The sequence below is a fragment of the Mustela putorius genome, unplaced genomic scaffold (assembly GCF_011764305.1).
Source record: "Mustela putorius furo isolate JIRA1106 unplaced genomic scaffold, ASM1176430v1.1 tig00003898_pilon_pilon_pilon, whole genome shotgun sequence".
NCBI lineage: Eukaryota > Metazoa > Chordata > Mammalia > Carnivora > Mustelidae > Mustela > Mustela putorius.
This window is the reverse complement of record NW_025422047.1, coordinates 28,652,289-28,665,918: the sequence shown is the minus strand read 5'-3', so window position 1 is coordinate 28,665,918 and position 13,630 is coordinate 28,652,289. Positions and strand designations below refer to the sequence as shown.

The following is a 13,630-nucleotide window of genomic DNA, read 5'->3' as shown; positions in this document are numbered from 1 at the left end:
TTAATCTCTGACTTACTTATTTTATTAACTGAAAGTTTGTATCTCTTACCCTTTACCTATTTCTCCCATCCCCCTACCCCACTCCCTCTGGAAATCACCAGTTTGTTTTTTGTATTTAAGAGTCTGTTTCTGTTTTCTTGTTTGCTCATTTGTTTTGTTCTTCAGATTTTACATATAAGTAAAATTATATAGTATTTGTCCTTCTATGACTTATTTCACTTAGCATAATACCTTCTAGGTGTATCCATGGCACAAATGACAAAAAAAATCTCATTCTTTTTTATGGCTACTATTCCATCACACACATACATAGACACACATTATATCACATCTTCTTTATCCATTCATCTATCAGGGACACTTACGTTGCTTCTATATCTTGACTATTACAAATAATGCTGCAATAAACATAGCGGTAGATGTATCTTTTCAAATTAATGTTTTCATTTGTGTAAGGTAAATAACAGTAGTGGAATTATTGGATAGTATAATTTTTCTATTTTTAATTTTTTGAGGAACCTCATACTGTTTTCCATGGTGGCTGCATCAATGTAATGTCCCATCAACTCAGCATAAAGTTTCCCTTTTCTCTACATCCTTGCCAACATTTGTTATTTTTTTCTTCTTTTAAAGATTTTATTTACTTATTTGACACAGAGAAAGAGATCCCAAGTAGGCAGAGAGGCAGGCAGAGAGGAGGAAGCAGGCTCCCTGCTGAGCAGAGAGCCCAATGCGGGGCTTGATCCCAGGACCCTGGGATCATGACCTGAGCCGAAGGCAGAGGCTTTAACCCACTGAGCCACCCAGGTGCCCCTTTTTTTTGGTTTTTGATACTACCCATTGTGACAGGTGTGAGTTATTATTACGGTTTTGATTTGCATTTCTCTGACAATTAGTGATGTTGGGCATCTTTTCATATGCCTTGTTGGCCATCTCTAACCTTCTCTGGAAAAGTATCTACTGAGGTCCTTTGCCTATTTATAATCAGAGTATTTTTTTGATGTTGAGTTGTATATGTTTGGTATATTAATTTCTTATTGAATATATAATTTGCAAATATTTTCTGCTTTTTTGTTTTGTTGATGCTTTCCTTTGCTGTGCAAGGGCTTTTAATTTTGGTGTAGTCCCATTAGATTATTTTTGCCTTTGTTTCTCCTGTCTGAGGAGGCACACTCATAAATATTTTGCTAAGACCAATGTCCAAGAAATTACTGCCTACATTTTTAGGAGTTTGTGGCTTCAGTTCTCACGTTTAGGTCGTTAATCCACTCTGTTTATTTTTATGTATTGTGCAAGAAAGTGATCCAGTTTTCCCAATACCATTTATTGAAAAACTTTCTTTTGGTCATTGTATATTCTTTCCCCCATTATCATAGATGAATTGACCATGTAAGTATGGATTTATTTCTGGGCTCTTTGTATCCTGTTCCACTGACCTATGTGACTATTTTTTGTGCCAGTACCATACTGTTTTGATTACTATAACTCTGTAGTGTGTCTTAAAATCTGGGAATGCGATACCTCCAGCTTTGTACTTCTTTCTCAAGATTGCTTTGGCTATTTAGGGTCTTTTGTGGTTCCCTAAGAATTTCAGGATTATATGTTCTAGTTCTGTTGTCTTATATTCAGTTTACACTGAATACTGGACATCAAATATAGGATAGTAAAAATGGAAGTAAATAGTATTTATGGCTGAAATGTGCATGACTCTTTTTGTTAGAAACTTAATGTACAGGACTGAGTTAATTTAGTCAGGAGTTCATCTTATTTAGGTTTTGTTGTTGTTATGGTTACCTTCAGTACACCACTGGCTTCAAACCCCTCTGGTATTACCTTGTGCTTAAACTGAAGGATGGGTTCCTCCACTCTTAGCTTTTAATCTCTCTATTCATAGTCTTTACCCCTCCTCCACCAGTGGATACTACTAATATATTATACTTAGTGTTTGCTAGCTTGCTGTGGGGCAGGGTATTCTCTGTTGTCTTGATCTAGCCTTAGCTCAGATAAGACCTATGTCCCTGAATCTTGGTGAATGGGCTTCCTCAGTGATGCCAACCCTCCCCTCAATGATAGGATGTCTTTAGTGGCCAGGGTTAAGATGACTTCCTGTTCTCCCCGATGACTGGAGGGTTTTCTATTTCCTCTCCTACAGTCATAATGTGTCTTCATCTGAGGACAGTTTTACTACCGTCCCCTAGTGACTTATTGGTGTTTGTTTTATAGGAAAGGAAAGTCAGGAAAGATTTTGTGTTTTTCTCAAAGCATCAGCTACTCTCCTTCTCCAGGCCTGTACTACTCAAGGCTTTCACTAGTCCCTTGTCCCATGTTCAAGTCTTCTCTTGGGCACCCTGTGAGGTCCACAGAGAAAAACCCATGAGTGGGTGCAAACTCCCCTCCAATAGCAGCTTCCAGGTGTGCTAGTTACTCTGTTATTCCACACTCAGTTGTTAGCAATTTGTTAAAAAATTTTCACTGGATTTTTCCTACCTGCTATTACAGGGAGTTTGTCATCTTTTTCTTCTGTGTTTTGCCAAAGGTATACCTGCATCCTGTTGCTCCTTGAAGGGATCTGTCTTTTCATACATTTCAGATGACTTGGCTGTTAGGATCTCTGGTGGGTTTAAGAAAAATTATGATTTTGTAGATCACACAGTTTTTTCTTGTATAATGCTCTTCCTAATCTTCTCCAACCTCAGCAAAATTGAGACCCTCCAGTAGTTTGATGTTGTTTTGAATGTCACAAGCTGGCCCTAAAATTTATATAAAAATGAAAAAAAATCAAGAATTGCCAAAACATTTTTGAAGAACAAGGTAATGATAAACAAAACAGTGAGTTATTGGTGCAAAGGCAGACAAATAAACCAATGGTTCAGAATAAAAGTCCAGAAATAGAACCATAGAAAGAGAGACATTTAATTTACAACAAAGGTGGTACTGCAGAAAAGTAGAGGAAAAGGACTGTCTCAGTGGACAATTAGATAGCCACAAGAAAAAAAAAGCCCACAAAATGCTTAAAGGCTATCTCAAACTAATAACCAAAAAATAATTCCAAGTGGATTATAGAACTAAATGTAGAAAGCAAAACAATGTTAAAACTTCTAGAAATTAACATAGGATAATATCTTCATTGCCTTGGGGCACTGCACAAAAATCAATAATCATAAAGGAAAATAAAAAATTTGAACATGTTAAAATTAAGATTGATTGTCAAAACGACAACATTAAGAGAGTGACAGACAAATCAAAATAGAGTGTGAAAGATATCTGCAACACAGAACTGACAAGGATTCATAAACACTCCAAAAACACAGAAAAATGGGCAAGAGATGTGACTGGACAGTATACAAAAGAGGAAATCTAATTAGCCAATAAATACATGTAAAGGTACTCAACTTCATCTGTAACCAGTAAATGCAAAGTTAAAACCACAACGAGATACCAACTAAACAACTACCAATAATCCCACTCCCAGAAATAACAATGGAAATTTAAGTATGAAATACCAAGAAAATATGTACAAGAATGTGCAAAGCAGCACTATTTGTAAGGATAAAACATTGGAATCAATCCAAATATCCATCTACAGTGGACCAGGTGAGTTGGGTATATTCAAACAATGTAATGTTCTATAAGAAATAATATGAAAAACTGCTATATGCAATAGTAGATGTGGAACTCAGAAACAATATAAAGCAGTTAATATAGGGCAAAATAAAAGTCATTAATATACAGCAAAATACTGCATAACTCCATTTAATATAAATTGCAAAAAATAGGTGAGACTATAATGTTGAAGGGTATAAGCTTAGGTATTAAGATATTAGTATATGGTTATTTTTGTAAGGGAAGGAGAGCACAACAATTGTGAGAGAAAATACTGAGGCTTCTGTGAGGTCAGTGTTGGTTTACTTCTTAACCTGGTTGGTAGTTACCTGGGTGTCCACTTTGTAGACAACTGACCTATATATTTATGTCTCCCATGCTTTACTCTGTGTGTGTGTGTGTGGGTGTGTGTATAATACTTCATTATAGCCTCTTCCCACTTCCCCCCACCCCAAAAAGCTTCTGGCTTTTGTGAATTTATTTTTTTATTAGAAGTGTTTCCGATGGAGTGATATAAGTATCTGAACTCTAATATACTTTTTTTTTTAAGATTTTATTTATTTATTTGACTGAGAGAAATCACAAGTAGGCAGAGAGGCAGGCAGAGAGAGAGGAAGGGAAGCAGGTCCCCCCGCCGAGCAGGGAGCCCAATGTGGGGCTCGATCCCAGGACCCTGAGATCATGACCTGAGCCGAAGGCAGGGGCTTAACACACTGAGCCACCCAGGCGCCCTCTAATGTACTTTTGTAGAAAGATATTTGGTATGTTTTTGGAATGTGGAGGTTGGTGGGGGGGTGGGGTGGAATTCTTCCCCTGTTTATAACTGAGAAACACAGAATTCAGATAAAGGTAAATAATATTAGCTATCTTACTGACAAAAAGCTGGATTAGAGGATATGTGACCACAGTGGGCTACCTAGATGGACTTGCACACCCAAGTCCAAGGCTGAGATGGACAAGTTTCCCTGCAGCCTGCCTTAGAAAGCTCAGGATTTGGTTGAAATCAAAGAAATTCAGACAGGTAGAAATTTACCCATAAGATGCATCACTCCTCCTTCCCTGGCATGAAGAGAGTGGGGCAGCTTGCCTTTGCCTCCTGGAGAATGGAAGACTAGCTGTGTCTATCTTTAAAGTCAGCTCTTTGAAGCTTAGCAAAGGCAGCCACAGGCTAAATTTTAGAATAAGCTTCATTCTTGCTCTTATTGCTACTTTTTCTTCTTCTACTTATGAACCTGTATATATAATCCAACCACCATCTTTTCAGTGCCTTTCTTGGAAGAATCTGCAGAGACTTGTAGGCAAGGGTAAAGGAGAAGAGGGCAGGCGATTTTACATGAAGCTCTTTTCGAAGTCGTATATTTATGAGAAAAAAAAAAAAGACCTTTCCCATTTCCCTATGAGATGTATTAAATTGGCACACAACTTTTATTGTCTCTGGAGCTTCTTTAAATCATTTTTTTTCTAGGTAAAGTTATGCCTAGTTCAAGTAAATGCTTTTTGTTATTTAGAAGTGCTCAATGATTATTTATATCAGCCTTGTCTGAAAAAAATGTAAAAACACAAATATATATCTACAACTTAAAGTCATTATTTCCTTCTAACAGTGATGAAGGTTGATTACTGTGTATTCACAAATACTTCTATTCATGATTTTAATTAGCATGGATAATTTGGCCCAAGTCATTTCAATTCAGACACAGCAGCATGTGTTTATTTAATTAAACATTCATTCATTCATTCATCCACTTATTTATTTATTTTTAAAGATTTTATTTTACTTATTTGACAGAGACACAGTGAGAGAGGGAACACAAGCAGGGTGAGTAGGAGAGGGGAAAGCAGGCTTCCCACAAAGCAGGGAGTCCCATGTGGGGCTTGATCCCAGGATCTTGTGATCATATCAGGAGCCAGCCGCTTAATGGCTGAGTCACCCAGGCACCCCCTAAACTTTTATTTTTATGTTGAGGCAACTGTAGATTCACATGCAGTTGTAAGAAATAATGCAGATTCCATTTTGCCCTTTTACCCAATTTCCTCCAATAATAACATCTTGCAAAACTACAGTACAATAGCTCCCAAGATACTGACATTGACACAGTGACAATAGAGAACACATTTCCATCATCACAAGGATTCTTTATGTTGCCCTTTTATAGCCATGCATAATTCTCTCCCTAGCAACCCTCCCCCCTTAAATTCTGGAAACCACTAATCTGTTCTCCATTTCTATAATTTTTGTCATTTCAAGAATGTTCCATAAATGGAGCCATATGGTATAAAACCTTTTAGGATTGGCTTTTTCATTCAGCATAATTCTCTGAATTCACTGTTGTTGTTACATGTATCCATAGTTTGTTCTTTCATACTGCAGACTAATATTCCACAGTATGGATTTATCACAGTTTGTCTTACTACTTGCCCATAGAAAAATTCTGGGTTGTTTTTAGTTATTACAAATAAAAATTCCATGAACAATCATGTTCAGTTTTTTTTTTTTTATGGAATATAAGTGTGTGAAAACATGTTTATAATGACATGTAACTCTTTGCCTAATTTTCTGGCTATTTAAGTCAGAGGCAAAGCAAAAGATGTAAAGGTATTTGCCAAAGATCATAGACTGGTTCTTTATCAACCAATGATTCTTATCAGTACTTGCAACTTTGTAACTATCTTGCTACCTGACCTTGGGAAGCCCCCTGAATTTCTCTGAGCCTCCATTAGTAAAATAAATGTTTTTCAAAGCATAGCATTTGAAACACAAACTCCATGAAATGCTCCTAAAAGAGGACAAGGGAGATTTTTCACAGTCCAGTAAGTTTGAGGAAATGCTGAATACCACATTTCTCTTTTGAAATAAATATATGCTCCTTGCTATAAAAAAGGAAGGATCCAGTATCCCACTGCCCAAGTTCAAATTCCAGCTCCATTGCTTGCTGGAATAGTAACCTTTAGCAAGACACTTAACACACCCATACCTGTTTTGTCCTCTATGCAGTGGAGATAACAATAGTACCTCACTCATATGAATGGAAGATTAACTCTAATGACAAGAAAATACTTGATAAATTGTTTCCTATTATTCTATTTCCATCATAATCAGATCATCAAAATCATTATAATCTTGTTAAAAAATATACATGTCCAGGTCCACCCCTGCAGATTATATTTAGTAAGTCTAGGGTAAAGCCTGGTCCAGATGAAACAGAGGTCTATTTATATTAAGAATGTATCCAAGATAGCCCAAAGCAAAATTTAAATCTAGACCCAACTTGACTGATGGAGAGCATCATAGTCATATCAGCACACAAATTTAGTAAATTCTTTAAATGACTAACTCTGTAGTCCCACAAAAAGAGCACCTTCTTTCCTGAATGGAAGACTGGGCTTCTAACACAAACTCATGATTCCCCTAGGGGATGTTCATTAAAATAAATGCAGTTCTGTGCAGTTGGTACACATCAGCTTTCAGAAAAATTCCTAAATGTAGCAGTTAGCATCAATATATAAAAATTTTATTTGTGAGTCATTGCTTAGCAAATTAAATCTGAAAATAAGACATTATTTCCTTAGAAATAGAAGAAAACAATTATGATTGCTATAATTCCTGTAGGTTTCATCACCACACCGCTGATTTCCGAAAGTCTTCTTATTGTTAAGCACCAGGCAAATTTCCAGACCACTTGGGGCACTCACTCTAGAGGTGGTGGCAATCTTTTTACCACTTCTGCAGCAATCCTTAGGTAAGCTTTGGCCTGGAAAAGAAGAGATTCATTTGTTCTGTACTTCTCCCCAGCAGACATCAAATGACTCATGAACTGTCTGCCAGAGCTGTCTCCTGAATGGAATAGGGAAAAGGCTGAGTGAGATGAGGAAATTCAGCAGCAAGAGGATGCTGTTGTGTACACTGAAGGTGTGAAAGGGTAGGAAGAATTTTAGATTCTTTATTGGGCAAATACTTACAAGGTGAATTTCTGAAAAAATATTTAATACCAGCAATTACTGTTTTTAAGCTTTAATTCCCATTTCAGCCAACCAGCAATCCAGTCTAGTTGTAGAAAAATTTTATCTTCCTCTTCTGACAAATTGATATCTTGAGTTAGATACTGTCAAAACTTCTTTGGCATAAGAGCTGTTAGTAATTTTAAATAGGACTGTTTATTACCACTCTATGGTTTATCTTTGGAAAGCACCTTCCTTATCTCTCTGAGAATGGCATCTAGTACCAGCAGTGAGCACCTCATAGGCTTCTTCACTTGCTGAATTTTGGATCCCATCAAAGAATTCCTGGGGTCAGTTGTTACACCCTTCTTCTGTGGGGTCCTTAGTGCAGCTGAATATTAAGAGCAACCCCCAAGCCACTGTGCACCACAAACTAAGCCAAAGCCTACATGGCCCAGTCAGATCAATGATCATGACATCTGCATCTTAGAAGCTCCAGACAATTGCAATTGTAAATATTACCTATTTTCCCTATCTTATCTATAAAAAGTATCTGTAAGACACAATAGTAAGATCTTCTAAAACCATTAATTTCTACATTTACATACTTGGAGTTATGCATGTACTACTGCCACCACCACTGCTACTACTCTTAGTACTACTACATCTACTATTCTGATAATAGCTAAAATTTACTTGAGTACTTCATATCTACCAAGTACTGTTTCACTTAAACTTGCAGCTACCCTAAGGGATAAATTCTGTCATTAACCCCACTTAAAGATAAGGAAACCAAGAACCAGAAAGGTGAATGGTCTTGCCCAAAGCATTATAGTTAATATGGGATGAGCTGGTCTTAAGTCTAAAATTTTTGTGATGAAAATGTAAAGTTCACTAAGGCAAGCTGACAGAAGGCCATCATTCTATCATCTTTAAATTCTTACTTATGGTAAATCACAGTCATAAACCTATCAGACTACAAAAAGAGATGAATGATTCCAGAATAATCAAATTTGCTACATTTAACCTTTGTTTTTTAATGGACTATCTCCAAGCTTAAACTTTCAATATATCACACTCAAAGTACTGATTAGACTGTCATTTGCTAAGAAACCACCGAAAGTGCTTAGTTTCAGTTTCAATTTCTACAAAACTGTTGAGATTGAATTTTTTCAGCCAATGCAGTATCATTTCAACAAATACATTTTGGTTCTTATCATATGCAAGTTACTGTTTTGGGAATCTGTGGGATGTAATGATACAAAAGGAAGGCAGAATAGCTCACTTGTGAAGAGTTGAGGCTCTGATGTCAGACAAGCATGGTTTAAAATCTTAGCTCCATCACTTATTAGCTATGAGGCCTTAGGCAAGTTACTTAATTTAACCCTTCTAAGACTCAGTTTCCACATCTCTAAAATGGCTAAAGTAATAGTATCTATCTCAAGCATTTGGGGGAGTATTAAGTAATAATAAAGTATGTTCAGTACTGGCACAAAAGAAGCAAACAGTTAGTAGCTGCTATTATCACTGTTACATCCTCAGGTAATTTACAATCTCACTGAAGAGTTCATATGAACATGTACCCACAGGTACTTCTCCTGGGCTAAGGAAAGGTACCTATGGATTTGTCTAATCCATAACTAGCAAAAGGCAAATATGTGTATCATATGTAAAAAATATGATTTAGATTTCTCAAACTGTTAATACTCTCTCTTTCATCACCTCAAATATACACAGAATAACACTTCTATTCAAGATCTTTTATTGGGCCATCCAGAAGCACAGATAAGACAGCTGGATCCCATTTGTCTGCTGTATATTAACAAGTTAAAGGAAAGGGATGGCAATCAAAGTGCAAGAAGTTTTATAAAGAACTTTTTCCTTTGTCTTTATTTTTAAATATCTGAAGTTCTACTTTATCATATACAATCATTTCATATTAACATCATAAGGTAATAATTTAGAAGTTCTAAGATAATAAAGATAATAAAGCTTCCACATTACATTGAAAGTCTTTACCAGGAATACCTTATAGCACACCTTTCTGTATGCCAATATTAAGACCCTTTATTTGATAACAAAAGGATGAAACCACAAAATTATTAGTCAATCATGGTTCCACCACTTGTGTCCTGGACTCAAGTAAAGGCAAAAGATAGATAAAGTTAAATTAGCAATTATAATCACACCAACAAGAGGCAATGCTACTGGATTTAAGAGTTCTGAATCCGAAATGTCCACTTCCTCTCCCCTCTTCTGTGGCTTTCTCTGGCTATTATACACTACTATATTTGGAGTTTCAATTACTCCCCTTTCGTTAGCAGTACACATGTTCAGAAGATTTTGCCCAATGACTGAGGAGGCAGCAGCTTGCTGGTACTTTTTAATTGGTGCAGTAGCTCCTTACAACTTTTCTGATGATGCCTTAAATTCAGCATAAATCATATTTGAAATTAATCACTATTACTATAGTATTTGTGTCCACTCAAAGTTAAATGTTCCTGGGAGAATGAAGCCCCTGTTGCCTATTTTTAAAAGATGGGCTGTGCAGAGAGTGACAGTCCTGGAATCTGGGCTTGGGAGAAGGGAGTGATAGAAAACGGAGAAGGTGGAGTTAGAAAACAAAAAGCTAAAAATGAAACCTTTACTAATTAATAATTTTACTTGTAGGTCAACCCCTAAAAGCAAACAATAAAAAGTGTTCATCTAAGAGGCCAATGATTGACAATTTTATTTGTTCAGTCCCATTAACTTTCACAGGAGTTTATAATGTTGAAAAGTATAAACTTTATTCTTTAAATGAAGACATGTAAGTAGAATCGATATTAAGCTTCCACAAACAACAACAGAATTTGCTGAGAGGGATGTGACTAGCTCCTATGAGTGTATTTCTGTTAGTGTTCATAGGGTAAAAGGGAAAGAAAAAGTTTATCAAGAGGCAAGATTCATCACAAGAGTAAACAGAAGGATCCTGTGATATGAATAGGAGGCGAACCGAAAGCTAGTCTAAATGTATATCACAGACACCGAACTAATCCCGCAGTTTATTAGGAAGTGAAGTACTGCATTCATAAGAGAATACATAGAGTACGCTGTCAAAACTGAGGGGAAATAGCCTCTAGCACTGTCTTGGACAGTTCTTTATTGTAAATGAACCTTTGCTTGTTCACCTGAAAAATGGAAATTATTATACATATCTCACAAATGTGTTAAGAGAATCAAATAAAATAATGTATTTACTGCACCCAAGTATTGTACTACCTTTTAAAACAAATTAAAGAAATCAAACCTAAGACCTGGGAGGTGATATAATGGAAAGACGCCAATGTTTGCAAGGAAAACCCTTGTCTATTAATCACATTTTATCATTTATCTGTTCTATAACCTTGGGAAAATTATTTAAATTCCCTGTACCTCAGTTTCCTCATGTGTAAAATGGGGACTATTTATACATTGCATTAAATTGTTGTGAGCATAAAATTATGTAAGTAAAATGTCTGACAGCATCTGTTACACTGTAATTGCTATTATTATTAGGAGGATGATTACTAATAATGAATGTCTGCAATCTAAGAGTAGGAAGTAATATTCTGGAAACAGAATAAACATTTTTTTTTTCTTTTCATGGCCATGCCTAAGTCTCAAAATTGCTCAGAAGTTTTCTTATTTAAGGTTGACAATGTGGAACACGAAATTCTCACTACTCTTGCCAAGACCTCACCAAATCAAACCTAGCACAAGCTACAAAGGGTTAGGCTGTCCTCATTCTCATAAATGTCAGTGAGCAACAGTAAAATAGTAGGTCCAATGTTTATGCAAATGTAAATGAGATTAAAAAAACTTAACTCCAAAAAACTACACAGACACTACTGTTTAGAGTTTTAAATCACATTATCTTTTGATGGTTGCTTTATGTTTTCTCTTTTATTACATTCCTTTTACTTCTTTTCAGAAATCTCAAAGAAAAAAGTAATAATGGATAGGTGGAGAAAATACTTAAAAATCTAAACTCATAATTGATATAATTTAGTAAGTAATTATTCTATAAGAAATCACCATAGAATGTCTTTAGTCTATTCTTTGGAGGCATTTAAAAGTATGTAATTAGGGGGGCGTCTGGGTGGCCCAGTGGGTTAAAGCCTCTGCCTTAGGCTCAGGTCATGATCCCAGGTTTCTGGGATCAAGCCCTGCATCAAGCCGACCAGGGAGCCTGCTTCCCTTCCTCTCTCTGCCTGCCTCTCTGCCTACTTGTGATTTCTGCCTGTCTGTGAAATAAATAAATAAAATCTTAAAAAAAAAAAAAAAAAAAGAAGTATGTCATTAGAGGCTCTTGGGTGGCTGAGTGGGTTAAGCCTCTGCCTTCAGCTTGGGTCATGACCTTGGGGTCCTGGGATCAAGCCCCCCATCGGGTTCTCTGCTTGGCGGGGAGCCCGCTTTCCCCCCTCTCTGTGCCTGCCTCTTTGCCTACTTGTGATCTCTCTCTGTCAAATAAATAAAATATATTTTTTTACAAGTATGTAATTAAAACACACTCGAATTTCATACAACTTTCATCCACTACATAAAGTACACCTATGGTAGCTGGGTTGCCAGACTAATTATGAGAATAACAAAGGGTTACAGTTTTTGCTTATCTGGGAGATTTCTAAGAAAAGACTGAAAAGGAAATTTAACATTTACTATCTGTAAGTCAGAGAAAAGAAACACAATGATAAGTGCTACACATTATACTCTTCCTCAGAGATCATATCCCCAGCAACTTAATCACCTACACCATAACTGTGGACTTTGAAGAAAGGGAAAAGACCTTGGGCCCCTGAAAGAAAGAATTCTAAATGAAGGTACTTTACTTATCCAAGATTGGTGTTCATAGGGTAACCATCATTTTTACCCTTACTTTATTTTTAGCTTTAACCAACCTCAGCTCTTTTATTTTCCAGTTCACACAAGATTTGAGAAGGGAAGGAATGAAAGTAGTAGTAGTTACGGATAGCCAAAATAATAGTACTATAAAGGTAAACCCATGAGCTAAGGAAAAACAAAAAGGAATAACAGTAAGAAGGCTGACTGGGGCTTTTCAGCAAAGAAGCACAAAAACTACATCAAAGCTGATGCATCTAGATGATAGCTGAGCTTCTAGCTTATATAGCAAGTGTTACTTAGGACAGAAGAAATACATATAATTAATTTTATTCCTATCTAAAAAAGAGAGTAAAATAAAAGATTTTATTCTTAAAGTCATAAAGCTTCAGCAGTCTTGAAAATCTATCAACTATATCTCCAATGACGTTGGCTCATGAAACACAACCAGTTTTGACCTTACCTCCTCAATCATATTTATTAAAATATATGTAGTGAAAATCCCATCTCTAATGCATAAAACAACTTCCTTATATCCAACTTAACACTTTTTCTTTCTTTCTTTTTTTTTTTAAGGTTTATTTACTTTAGAAAAACAGCATGAGCGGGAGAGGCAGAGGAAAAGGGAGAGAAAATTTCAAGCAGACCATGCACTGAGTGTGGAGCCTGATACGAGGCTCTATCTCACGACCCCAAGATCATGACCTGAGTTGAAGCCAACTGGGATGCTCAATCAACTGCCTCATCCAGGTGCCCCCAACTCAATACTTTCTTACATCAGTTTTCCTTCTCCTAACAATCAGATGAACGTCTAATACTGAAATATGGTAATCTTGGGTATTTAGATACTGCTAGCCAGAAAAATAAGAATTTGATAAACACTCATTATTTGTGTTCTTCATGAGAAAACTGGCTAGGTGATAGGCCTTTGCAGGTAAACTTGTTCAGATAATAATTCAGAGCAAGCACTGATATACTTATGATATAAAATAGTTAAAGATGCTTTAAATAAATTAACTTATCTTTGTTTAAAAATGCATTGCAAATAAACTGGATATTCCCAATTTTCTTTGTAAATATCAGAAAGTATATTTATATCCTGTAAAAAAAACACTAAAATACATTTATAAAAACATCACTTACCTCATCACTTTCAGGCTGTGAAAACACAATCGGCTGGCCTGTATCTGAAGTTTCCCTTATATTAAGATGTAAGGGAATGTCTCCT

General features: G+C 36.1%; 1 protein-coding gene across 5 annotated transcripts in view; it reads right to left on the bottom strand.

The window, feature by feature from the left end:
- Positions 1-795: 795 nt before the first annotated feature.
- NUBPL (nucleotide binding protein like) overlaps positions 796-13,630 on the bottom strand; it is a 201,726-nt gene continuing 188,891 nt past the window's right edge. For 2 of the 5 annotated variants that reach the window (XM_013047446.2, XM_004775759.3), the window contains 2 exons: positions 13,546-13,628; positions 7,094-7,355 (listed from right to left, as the gene is read on the bottom strand). In XM_013047446.2, coding sequence (XP_012902900.1) covers positions 7,293-7,355; positions 13,546-13,628 — 146 coding nt within the window. In that variant the 3' untranslated portion in view covers positions 7,094-7,292. Of the gene's footprint in view, positions 2,751-7,093; positions 7,356-13,545; positions 13,629-13,630 lie in introns of those variants that run through there. The other 3 variants (XM_045067690.1, XM_045067688.1, XM_045067689.1) reach the window with 3 other exon arrangements.